General features: G+C 44.1%; 1 protein-coding gene across 1 annotated transcript in view; it reads left to right on the forward strand.

Annotated features, from left to right (window-relative positions):
* Positions 1-6,733: 6,733 nt before the first annotated feature.
* Positions 6,734-13,493, forward strand: part of LOC311099370 (netrin-G2-like) — a gene marked incomplete at its 5' end in the record, with an annotated part of 126,592 nt that continues 119,832 nt past the window's right edge. The window contains 2 exons of the mRNA XM_084140080.1: positions 6,734-6,805; positions 9,422-10,065. Coding sequence (XP_083996206.1) covers positions 6,734-6,805; positions 9,422-10,065 — 716 coding nt within the window. The remainder of the gene's footprint in view (positions 6,806-9,421; positions 10,066-13,493) is intronic.

Below are 13,493 nucleotides of genomic sequence, written 5' to 3' on the forward strand. Positions count from 1 at the left end.
GTTCAGACAGCAGTCATTTGCTGACATGGCTACGCTAGTTGTCATAGTAACAACGGGTGTGTGTGGTGTAGGCTGATTGGTGCTCGTGCTTCCCATCACTCAGATGTTATCTAGCAAGCTAAGGTGACAACAATGCCTGCCATGGACGTTTCCCAGTTACTTTGAATGTTCAAAATCATAGTGTTAGAACACTTTTAAAGCCTCAAAGGAGATGATGATCCAACTATCAAAGCTAGTCCTTTTGACTAGCCACAGCAGTCAACTAGCTATCTAGGTAGCTGTTTAGCTTACTAGCACATTAACTCATTTGTTTGTAAACAATTAACAAGATAGTTAGCTACCACGTGTTCTTGTCAAACTGTCAACAGAGTAGCCATGCCAAACAACAGTCTAAAAACCACTTGAGGACAAATAAATCAGATTTGACCGTTCAGACACAAGTCGCATCTTTCCAGATCCTTGATATCCTTTGTCTGCCCTTATAGACTGCCCTCTTCAATTCAAACCACAAGTGTTCAATGGGGTTCATGTCCAGAGACTGAGATGGCCATCGCAAAATGTGGATTTTGTGGTCAATTAACCATTTATTTGTGGATTTTGATATGTACTTGGGGTTATTGTCTTGCTGGAAGGGCCCCAGGACCAGCTGCTGTCCAAAATAGGCCCATAACATCAAAGAAACCCCCAGCATATTTGACAGTAGGTATGGGGTTCTTTTCTGCTTATGCATCATTATTTCTACGCCAAACCCACCGCTGGTGTGGCCAAAGAGATCTGTTTTCATGTTATCTGACCATTGCACCGTTTCCAATCCAAGTTCCAGGCGTTTACATTTCTTGGATGACGTGAAAATAGAGCTCTTTGGCCACGCACACCAGTGGTGGGTTTGCATCCAAAAGATGAATCATGCAGAAAATAACCCCATACCTACTGTAAAATATGGTGGTGGATCTTTGATGTTATGGGGCTATTTTGCTACCACTGGTCCTTGGGGCTCTTGTTAAGGTCAATGGCATCATAAACTTTACCCAGTACCAGGACATTTTAGCCAAAAACCTGGTTGCCTCTGCCAGGAGGCTGAACGTTGGAAGCAAGTGGATCTTCCAGCAAAAAAGCATACATCAAAATCCACAAAGAAATGGTTAATTGACCACAAAATCAACATTTTGCAATGGCCATCTCAGTCTCCGGAACACTATTGAAAACCTGTGGTTGAATTGAAGTGGGCAGTCCATAAGCGCAGACAAATGATATCAAGGATCTGGAAATATTCTGTATGGAGGAATGGTCTAATATACCTCCCAATGTGTTCTTGTATAACATAAAACATTTTAGAAAATAGTTTATGTGCCGTTCAGTGTTGGGGGCTAACGCGTTATGTAATCAGATTACTTTTATGAGTTACTTTTTCAAATTGCTTAATATTATTACAGATATCTCTACTGGGCACGTGTTTCCATAATCCAATCTTGATTTGTTTCCTCATTTAGATCACGAGCGAGCAGAGAAAGGCTGTTTGGAGAAATGTCATAGCTGCTGTCCATAGAAATGTATAGAGGGCGCTGTCCATAGATATGTATAGAGGGTGCACCTCTGGTCTTTGCCATTGATCGCTTCTGTGATAGCAAAGCCCATAGAGGGCTTTCCAGTCTAGTGGCAAGTGTGCCCTTGATAAATCTCTAGGGGTCCGTGTACGTGCGGTCTGTAACCAGAACTGGAGGCTCGATAGAAAGATTTTGAATGAAAATATAGGAAACCTGTACAGATGTTTGGCTTACATCATATATGACTAATTAAGCAGCCCTTATGATAGCACAGCACAGGAAAACAGCGCTACATATGAAAGGAGAAAATAGTGATCAAGCCTGACAGTCAAACAAGCAGTGCAACTTTGAGATTTTTTTCATAAAAGTAACGCAAAGTAGTAATATAACACGTTACTTTCCACAAAAAGTAATATTGTAAAGTAACATGTTACTTTTGTTAAATGTAACAAATAATATGTAATATTATACACTGAGTGTACAAAACATTAAAGTCACCTTCCTAATATTGAGTTGCACCCCCTTTTGCCCTCAGATCAGCCTCAATTCGTTGGGGCATGGACTCTAAAGGGTGAGAAAGCGTTCCACAGGGATGCTGGCCCATGTTGACTCCAATGCTTTCCACAGTTGTGTCAAGTTGGCTGGATGTCCTTTGGGTTGTGGACCATTCTTGAAACACACTGTTGAGTGTGAAAAATCCAGCAGCATTGCAGTTCTTGACACAAAATGTTGCCTCTTGCACATATTACCATACCCCGTTCAAAGGCACTTAAATATTTTGTGCCAATAACTTCAGACCCCACTGTACATGCAAAACACCCAATCCACAAACACTATAATATAATATATTTGCGTCATTCTTAAACAGACCCTCCTACATATTGCTAAACAGTACCGGTATGTCAATCAAATTCAATCACATTTATTTATAAGCCCTTTTTAAATCAGCAGATGTCACAAAGTGCTATACAGAAACCCAGCCTAAAACCCCAAACAGCAAGCAATGCAGATGTGGAAGCACGGTGGCTAGGAAAAACTCCCTAGAAAGGCAGGAACCTCGGAAGAAACCTAGAGAGGTCCTCTTCTGGCTGTGCCGGTTGGAGATTATAAGAGTACATGGCCATTAAGGCCAGATTGTTCTTCAAGATGTTCAAACTTTCATAGATGACCAGCAGGGCCAAATAATAATCACAGTGGTTGTAGAGGGTGCAACAGGTCAGTACCTCAGGAGTAAATGTCAGTTGGCTTTTCATAGCCGAGCATTCAGAGGTTGAGACAGCAGGTGCGGTAGAGAGAGAGAGAGAGTCGAAAACAGCAGGTCCGGGACAAGGTAACACGTCCGGTGAACAGGTCAGGGTTCCATAGCAGCAGGCAGAACAGTTGAAACTGGAGCAGAAGCATGTTCAGGTGGACTGGGGATAGCCAGGAGTCATCAGGCCAGGTAGTCCTGAGGCCTGGTCCTAGGGCTCAGGTCCTCCGGGAGGGGAGGGAAAGAGGGGGAGAGAGAGAATTAGAGGGAGCATACTTAAATTCACACAGGACACCAGATAAGACAGTAGAATTACACCAGATATAACAGACTGACCCTAGCCCCCCGGCACATAGATTATTGCAGTATAGATACTGAAGGCTGAGACGGGGGGACGGGGGGGAGGGGGGGGTCGTGGGACACTGTGACCCTCTCCGACGATACCAACCGGACATGGCAACCGGACAGGGCCAACCGGACATGGCAAACCAGGCAGGATACAACCCAAACCCACTTTGCCAAAGCACAGCCCCCACACCACTAGAGGGATATCAACAGACCACCAAATTACTACCTTGAGACAAGGCTGAGTTTAGCCCACGAAGATCTCCTCCATCGCATGAGCCCGAGGGGGTGCAAAACGGAACAGGAAGATCACGTCAGTGACTCAACCCACTCAAGTGACGCACCCATCCTAGGGACAGCATGGAAGAGCACTAGTAAGCCAGTGACTCAGCCCCCGTAATAGGGTCAGAGGCAGAGAATCCCAGTGGAGAGAGGAGAGCTGGCCAGGCGGAGACAGCAAGGGCGGTTTGTCGCTCCAGTGCCTTGCCGTTCACATTCACACCCCTGGGCCAGACTACACTCAATCATAGGACCTACTGAAGAGTTGAGTCTTCAGTAAAGACTTAAAGGTTGAGACCGAGTCTGCGTCTCTCACATGGATAGGCAGACCATTCCATAAAAATTGAGCTCCAGCTGTTTGCTTAGAAATTCTATGGACAATAAGGAGGCCTGCGTCTTGTGAACGTAGCGTACGTGTAGGTATGTACGGCAGGACCAAATCAGAGAGATAGGTAGGAGCAAGGCCTTGTAATGCTTTGTTGGTTAGCAGTAAAACCTGGAAATCAGCCCTAGCCTTAACAGGAAGCCAGTGTAGAGGCTAGCACTGGAGTAATATGATCCAATTTTGGGGTTCTAGTTAAGATTCTAGCAGTTTATTTAGTTATTATAACTGAAGTTTATTTAGTGCTTTGTCTGGGTAGCCGGAGAGTAGAGCATAGCAGTAGACTCATCTAGAAATGACAAAAGCATGGATTAGCTTTTCTGCATCATTTTTGGACAAAACATTTCGGATTTTTGCAGTGTTACGAAGATGGAAAAAAGCTGTCCTTCAAATATTCTGTTCGTCAAAAGAGAAATCAGGGTCCTGAATAACCTATATGTCCTTGTGCATCTGTACAGTGTAATCATTTTCAATAGGATTTTATAGGTCGTTTCCTTACGGCAGGTCACTAATCCTCTCCCATATGGGTCGTTGTGTCTGAGGCAGGAGTGAGGGGTGGGCAAATATTTGTACCTTTTTTTGGCCCAGGACCAGATTCTGGTCCGAAAATTCCCAGGTTTTCCAGAAATCCTGGTTGGAGGATTCCGAATTTCCTGCTTATTCCCTGCTGATTCCGGGAATATTCCAACTGGGATTTCTGGAAATCCTGGAAATGTAGGGATAGTTACAGAGAGGAAACAAGCATGCCACCTCTCCGAAGTGAGAGTGGGAGGTTCTCATCTAATGTTGTTGTTGGGAGAGAAGACCCAGTCGTTTCAATATTAAGTCATAGCCGCCCACACTGCAAGATCTTCTATAGCAGGGCTGTTCAATTCCGAGCTTCAAGATCTGTAGTTCTGCTGTTGTTTCATTCTTCCCCTCTTAACAGGGATTGATGATCTAGAACACCAGGGTTGTGTTCAGTAGGGCACATCTTAGCGAAAGATTTTACAACCTCTGTTTCCAAACGTTATCTCTCTACTGAACACAGCCTCAAGTGGAATCTTTGACCAATCAGTAACCAGGTTTCCATCCAACCTTTTTATGCCCGTAAAGGCCTGATGGAAGCAGAACAATTGTCTGTAAACTTTCCAAATATCGACAAAACAAAATACGCTAGACAATGTGGGATCTTTTTGTGTCTGTAGAAATGTTGAGAGATGGCGGTGGAAAGGCTTTTATGCGCAAATATTGATATACAGTGTATTCAGAAAGTACTCATACCCCTTGACTAATTCCACATTTTGTTGTGTTACAGACTGAATTCAAAATGGATTAAAAATGTATATTTTTTTCACCCATCTACACACACAATACTCCATAATGACAAAGTGAAAACATGTTTTTAGACATTTTTGCTAATTTATTGAAAATGAAATACAGAAATATCTCATTTACATAAGTATTCACACCCCTGAGTCAAAACTTTGTAGAAGCACCTTTGGCAGCGATTACAGCTGTAAATCTTTCTGGGTAAGTCTCTAAGAGCTTTCCACACCTGGATTGTGCAACAATTGCCCATTATTATTTTCAGAATTCCTCAGGCTTTGTCAAATTGGTTGTTGATCATTGCTAGACAACCATTTTCAGGTCTTGCCTGTGACTCTGCCACTCAGGAACATTCGCTGTCATCTTGGCAAGCAACTCCAGTGTATATTTGGCCTTGTGTTTTAGGTTATTGTCCTGGTGAAAGGTGAATTCATCTCCCAGTGTCTTGTGGAAAGCAGACTGAACCAGGTTTTCCTCTGGGATTTTGCCTGTGCTTAGCGCTATTCTGTTTATTTTTAATCCTGAAAAACTCCCCAGTCTACCAATAGGTGCCCTTTGCGAGGCATTGTAAAGCCTGGTCTTTGTGGTTGAATCTGTGTTTGAAATGCTTGACTGAAGAACTTTACAGATAATTGTATGTGTGGGGTACAGAGACGAGGTAGTCATTCAAAAATCATGTTAAACACTATTACTGCACACAGTGAGTCCATGCAACTTATTATGTGACTTGTTAAGATTTTTTTTACTCCTGAACTTATTTAGGCTTGCCATAACAAAAGGGTTGAATACATATTGACTCAATACATTTCAGCTTTTCATTTTTTATTAATTTGTTTAAAAAAAAATCGAAAAAACATAATTCCACTTTGACATTATGGGGTATTGTGTGTAGGCCAGTGACACAAAATCTCAATTTTATCAATTTTAAATTCAGGCTGTAACACAACAAAATGTGTAAAAAGTAGAGCGGTGTGAATACGTTCTGAAGGCACAGTAATAACCATCATTTCGAAGTTAACTTGGAGTCACGTGATGACATGTTGTATGGTCCTCCCACTACGACTCGGGAAAGCATGCAGTTTATTAGGCTACAGATGAAATAAGTTATGTTGAACTTCACAGGGTGATTAAAGTGCAAGGTGATGAGCTTGATGCTCCTTTCCAATATATATTGAGGGTCTTATTCTGGTGACATGATGATCAAGGCTTGGCTGCCGTTTTTACAAATTAAAATAATCTCGCTCTTTTGTCCATAATAATCTAAACTGTATCTGCGAGCTGTTAGCTAGAGCACACATGCCAATACCAGAGTGGGCACATTCGCTATATAACACAAGAGTTTTGTGACAAAACCATCAGTAGAGTTGAAAATGCGATGGAAACTCATTTAACTTGTATTTATTATTCGGTGAATAGGAATTTAAACTCAAAAGTAATGTTTTATGTGCACTACGTCATCACGCACAGACCTTTATCCGCAACAAGTCAATTTGATGGAAACACAGCTCTTGTGGGAAAATTAGCATATTTTATTTATCTGGATTTTAGAATATTTGCATGAAAATCTGTCGCCGATTGGATGGAAACCTAGCTACTGACACTAATCAATTTACTACCAAGGAGAAAATGAAAACAGCAGGTTTGCGGTTGCGGACCCTGAGGCTAGGATCTGAGTACCCCCGCTCTAGCAGGCGGCAGGTAGCCTGGCGGATAGGAGCATTGGGCCAGTAATCGAAAGGTTGGTGAATCGAATCCCCGAGCTGACAAGGTAAAAATCTGCCGTTCTGCCCCTGAGCAAGGCAGTTAACCCACTGTTCCCCGGGCGCCGATGACGTAGATATCAATTATGGCAGCCCCCTGCACCTCTCTGATTCCGAGGGGTTGGGTTAAATACGGAAGACACATTTCAGTTGAATGCATGCAGTTGTACAACTGACTAGGTATCCCCCTTTCCTTTAACTTTCTTCTAAGAATAGTTTATCTTACACTGGCGCCACTAGATTCTGCTTATGCTTGTAGTTTTTTTCTCTTATCGTAGTGTCACCATAAATCAGATGCTTTATAAACTCAGCCTCCACAGAACTGTAAACTTGCTTTTGTTATTAGTATGGGTTTGACTGACTGATGTTAGCTTTTTGTGCAGGCGCAGTTCACCGACTTGATTAAGCAGGAAAACATTTACTTTTCAATTTTTTTATTTTAATATTCAATGTTTCGGTTTAAGTTTTAGGATGAATGCCAGTAGCATGAAAGTAGTGTACAGGAATTTCTTCTTTAGCATCATACAGTTTTGTGATATTTGCAGACAAAAATGCTTGATTTTGCTGTGTCAATTCTGGCAATATGCAATGATTTTGTCCAATTTGTTGCGAAAATTAGCTGACGAGGGAAAATGATTGTTGATGTGTGGCTTGATTTAACCATATTATGCGGTAAATGTGCCGTGATTGGTTGAAATCGCATGCCCTCTATGTACTGCGGTGATGGGTCAGTTTTATGTGATAATATTGCGATGATTTGACTGTTTTATGCGGAAATAGTTAGGTGATTGGTCAAATTTGCGGGGAATTGTTGATTATGTAAAATACATTTTTGATTGCAGAATCCTGGAGGGACTGATCATAGTCTACAGTGGGGGAAAAAAGTATTTAGTCAGCCACCAATTGTGCAAGTTCTCCCACTTAAAAAGATGAGAGAGGCCTGTAATTTTCATCATAGGTACACGTCAACTATGACAGACAAAATGAGAATTTTTTTTCCAGAAAATCACATTGTAGGATTTTTAATGAATTTATTTGCAAATTATGGTGGAAAATAAGTATTTGGACAATAACAAAAGTTTCTCCATATACCCTTTGTTGGCAATGACACAGGTCAAACGTTTTCTGTAAGTCTTCACAAGGTTTTCACACACTGTTGCTGGTATTTTGGCCCATTCCTCCATGCAGATCTCCTCTAGAGCAGTGATGTTTTGGGGCTGTCGCTGGGCAACACGGACTTTCAACTCCCTCCAAATATTTTCTATGGGGTTGAGATCTGGAGACTGGCTAGGCCACTCCAGGACCTTGAAATGCTTCTTACGAAGCCACTCCTTCGTTGCATTGGGCGGTGTGTTTGGGATCATTGTCATGCTGAAAGACCCAGCCACGTTTCATCTTGAATGCCCTTGCTGATGGAAGGAGGTTTTCACTCAAAATCTCACGATACATGGCCCCATTCATTCTGTCCTTTACACGGATCAGTCGTCCTGGTACCTTTGCAGAAAAACAGCCCCAAAGCATGATGTTTCCACCCCCATGCTTCACAGTAGGTATGGTGTTCTTTGGATGCAACTCAGCATTCTTTGTCCTCCAAACACGACGAGTTGAGTTTTTACCAAAAAGTTCTATTTTGGTTTCATCTGACCATATGACATTCTCCCAATCCTCTTCTGGATCATCCAAATGCACTCTAGCATACTTCAGACGGGCCTGGACATGTACTGGCTTAAGCAGGGGGAGACGTCTGGCACTGCAGGATTTGAGTCCCTGGTGGCGTAGTGTGTTACTGATGGTAGGCTTTGTTACTTTGGTCCCAGCTCTCTGCAGGTCATTCACTAGGTCCCCCCGTGTGGTTCTGGGATTTTTGCTCACCGTTCTTGTGATCATTTTGACCCCACGGGGTGAGATCTTGCGTGGAGCCCCAGATCGAGGGAGATTATCAGTGGTCTTGTATGTCTTCCATTTCCTAATAATTGCTCCCACAGTTGATTTCTTCAAACCAAGCTGCTTACCTATTGCAGATTCAGTCTTCCCAGCCTGGTGCAGGTCTACAATTTTGTTTCTGGTGTCCTTTGACAGCTCTTTGGTCTTGGCCATAGTGGAGTTTGGAGTGTGACTGTTTGAGGTTGTGGACAGGTGTCTTTTATACTGATAACAAGTTCAAACAGGTGCCATTAATACAGGTAACGAATGGAGGACAGAGGAGCCTCTTAAAGAAGAAGTTACAGGTCTGTGAGAGCCAGAAATCTTGCTTGTTTGTAGGTGACCAAATACTTATTTTCCGCCATAATTTGCAAATAAATTCATTAAAAATCCTACAATGTGATTTTCTGGAGAAAAAAAATCTCAATTTGTCTGTCATAGTTGACGTGTACCTATGATGAAAATTACAGGCCTCTCTCATCTTTCTAAGTGGGAGAACTTGCACAATTGGTGGCTGACTAAATACTTTTTTCCCCACTGTATATTCCATTTCACCTGAGACTTGAGAATAATTTAGTGCATCCATTTACTGTCTGTCCACTGACTCGGTTGTGTTGTTTTGACTCTGCAGGAGAACCCGTACCTGTGCAGTGACGAGTGTGACGCCGCCAATCCGGACCTGGCCCACCCTCCTCAGCTGATGCAGGACCGCGAGCGCACCGGCCGCATCACCTACTGGCAGACAGTCACATGGTCCCGTTACCCAGAACCCCTCTTGGCCAACATCTCCCTAGCCTGGAACAAGAGCCTGGAGCTGACGGATGACATCGCCATTACCTTTGAGTACGGCCGCCCCACCATAATGGTGCTGGACAAGTCCACGGACCACGGCCGCACCTGGCAGCCCTACCAGTTCTACGCCGACGATTGTCTCGACTCCTTTAACATGGCACCAAAGCGTGTCCCCGACCTATCGCCTGCGAATATTACCCGTGTCATCTGCACTGAGCAGTTCTCACGCTGGGTGGGATCGAAGAACGATAAGAACGTGAAGTTCGAGGTTCGGGAGCGTTTCGCGGTGTTCGCCGGGCCGAGGTTGCTCAACATGGACAGCTTGTACACCCGTATGGAGAGTATGAAGGGCCTTAGGGACTTCTTTACCTTCACTAACCTCAGGCTGAGGCTGCTCAGGCCGGCCCTGGGGGGAACCTACGTGCAGAGGGACAACCTGCTCAAGTACTTTTACGCTATCTCCAACATCGAGGTGCCCGCAAGGTAAGATTGAGTTACTATTAAATGCTATAGAGAACAGCGTCATGTTCAGTATGGTGGAGAAGTTGAAACCGAGTGAAACGGGGAGGTACTACCTGAACTTGTCCAATATCTTGTCAATTTTCTGATGCAAATGTTCTGCGACGTTCTGCTACGGTGTGCTCTACTGAGCACGACCAAGGTGTTTTACAGAGAGAAGTGTTGGCTGCTGGGTAAATTAGTTTACTTCAATGTTCACACACTGAAAATAGGTCTCACACCTGAAAAATATGTTAGTTGTTTGGTTTCAACGCTACTCTTATTGTTTGTTTAGAAAGCTATAACTAAATCACTGTTACGTTCATACACACTCTCACACTCCCCAACATACATAACCACACTAATCCTAGGTCCTTTACACTGAACCTCTGTTACTCCCTGTGCATGAATCCTACTACTCTCGCTGTCATTGGTCTACTACGGCGTGATGATGAATGACACAAACACACGGCCTCGGTGGTCTTAACGTAAACCTGCGTCCACATCTACCGTGGCGCCGTGGTGCTGGACGGGAACTGGGAACCTCTTCCATGGCAACTTTGTGACAGTGAGAGATGCCTTTCGCCGTTGCACCGCCTGCTTAGCTTCAGCAAGCCATTTCTCCCACCTCTCAAAATTATTATTCCAATCAATATGGCAGGGTGACATTTGAATGGTATTTAACAGCCACGTTAGAATGGAGGGAGGAGGGGAGGAGAGGGGGATGGAGGTGTGTAGCATGAAAAGTGAAAAACGTGTGAGTGAGGGATTGTGTTGAGGTGGTGTTGGTTGACAGAGGTGATGAGAGAAGGAGAGGAGTAGAGAGGTGTTTGAGGTCTTGAGTGGATGCTGACACAGCACTCCAGTCCCCCAGGCAGCTCTGCCACCCCCCGGCCTGTGGTTAGAAGGAGGAGCAGGCCTGGAGGTATTGATCACAGACACTTTTCAGGCTTAGCATTGAGAGGCCGAGGCCGAGGGAGAAGCAGAGCGAGCGAGAGAAAGACAAGAGTAAAGAGGGAGGGATATACCATTTCACATGGTAGGGCCTGGAGTTTTTCCTGACCACATATAGCCTAGATGTAGAGCTGGTCACTTGGTCAGGAATAACTCCTGACCCTAACCTAACCCTATCTCCCAAACCCAGCAACCCTGCCCAACAGCCCTCTGCCCAATTCTTAACTTACCAACGTTCCCCAATTTCCCCATATCAAATACAATACCTCTATCAGTTGTTTTGTGAGTTCCCGCAAGGGCCACATATAGCTACTGAACAAACATATTCACTAAGTTGCTTTGCATAAAAGTGTCTGCTAGCTAAATGACCATATAATATTATAATTTCCTTACCTAAAGAACATACCTCATCTCTCAGTCTCTCCCTTGACATCCAGATCGAGAAAATAAACTATAACAGTACAATACTGTCTATGCTGTTGCATCCGGTAACAAGGTGACCCAAATAGCCCCTATGGAAATGACTGATGCCTGACGTCTTCCTCCATCACCGCCCACACCGCCCGTAACATAATCACTGATCAATGCTGTTATTCTAGGATGCCTGGGGGGAGGAAGGGAGGGATGGAGGGATGGAGGGAAGGAGGGAGGGAATATTGGGTGATGGGGGTTGGTCGGTCAATGGGCCGGTGGGGGGTCTCCGGACACTACTGTATAATCGGAGGTGTCTGATGATTACCGTTGGATACCGATTTCCGAAGGCCAGGTGATTAGTCAATGTTCCCTCAGGACAATAAGGCTGAGCCATCTCATCTGGCACGGAATATATTGGGATTTCCAAACTGCTCGGGAGAACATTTAAATAATGAATAATGAATATTCACCCCCGTTGCAGAGGCACCGCTGGGACCGCTCGCGGTGAAAAGGGTTTTATATTATAAAAGAAGACCAAATGGCGCGCTTCTTAGTTAGTCCAGGTCGCCGCAGTAATGACATAAGGTGGTGATATCGACGGAGGGGAGAGGTAGAGAGTCCTTTCCTGAAGGGCTCGTGTGTCCCCTGCACTCCCCACTCCCTGGCCCCTTCAGCAGTAGCTCAGTGACTGAACACTAAACAGTGAGAGGTAATAATCAGTAATTGAACTCAATGAAGCGAGTGAAAGCAACACACACACAGAACCAGATTCCCAAGATATTACATTATTTCCATAAGGACATTTAGTCCTATTCAGGGACTGTACATACACCTTGCTTGGTCCTATTGTATTTATCAGGTCCTATAAAAACTGCACTATCCCTTTGTTGTTGAGGGGCCACACTAAAAGAAGCACCATCTCAATTTCAAGGAGAGAAAGCCCTAAATTCTACATAATCATTTAGTATTTAGGCAGCAGCTACTCTTCCTGCGTAGCTACTCTTCCTGCGGTCCAAACAGGAATAAAACAATATATCATACAATACATTGTTACATTATTACTCTATTATTACAAATGTACAATAGAAAATGTACAATAATACAATATTACGATGTGTGTGTGTAGAGTGTGTGTGCGTACGCGTATTTACATTGGTGAAAAACGATTCAGAGGGAAAGCTCACTGTATGACCGGAACTCTGACTCTCTCTCTCCCCCTCTTCATCGCCCCATCTGTCACTGGCTATCCAGAGCAATGGAGTGGAGAGGGGAGGAGGTCACTGCTACCAGCGACCATTCTAAACCATTCTAGACTGTATAATGTATTTGGATTAGGACTGTGCACAGACGTGGATTGGGCCTTTCTAATGGAATAGGCAGCAGGTCGTTGAGTGGGTCTGTAGAATGGAATCAATATCTCGGCTTAGAGCCATACAGGAAGAATAGAAAGAGCCAACTAAGTGGATTATAGGCCCAAGACAGAAAGCCCTGCCGGGGCCAGAGACATACGAGGGCAATGAGGGTGAAGACCTACATTTGCCTCCCTGGTAATCTGACATAGGGCAGAAAGCATAGGGCAGGGCGCCAGGCTATAGGTGGCATCAAGAAGTCTGTTAAAAGGCACACAAAGGGTGACATTTTCCTGTCACAAAGACACCTGCGCTGTGAGCTAACGCATAGTGTAAATGAAATTATATCTGCAGCGCGATTTATATTGTAACATTTCTTTTTATCAATTACAATGAGGAGAAACTTCAGTTTAACCGCAGATTTATGGAGCATTTACACTATATAAGCAGCACTCGCCTAGCCACGCTAGCATTGCCCTCATGTGGGTGCTAACAAGCTAGCAAGCAAGCTAGTGCTACGTATCAACAGCCATTGTCAGCCAATCCAGTAGGGGTTGGAAGCTATGGTGAGCATCGATTGGTCACTTGCGTCATGATATTGCGGAGGATTTGAATAAAGTTCAGCTTTCCCCAACTTTAGTCCAATCCTGTTTAGCTCCCTCGCGCATGCTCACATCGCTCAATGGTTCCCCCGCC

Source organism: Coregonus lavaretus, assembly GCF_964263955.1.
Source record: "Coregonus lavaretus genome assembly, chromosome: 24".
NCBI lineage: Eukaryota > Metazoa > Chordata > Actinopteri > Salmoniformes > Salmonidae > Coregonus > Coregonus lavaretus.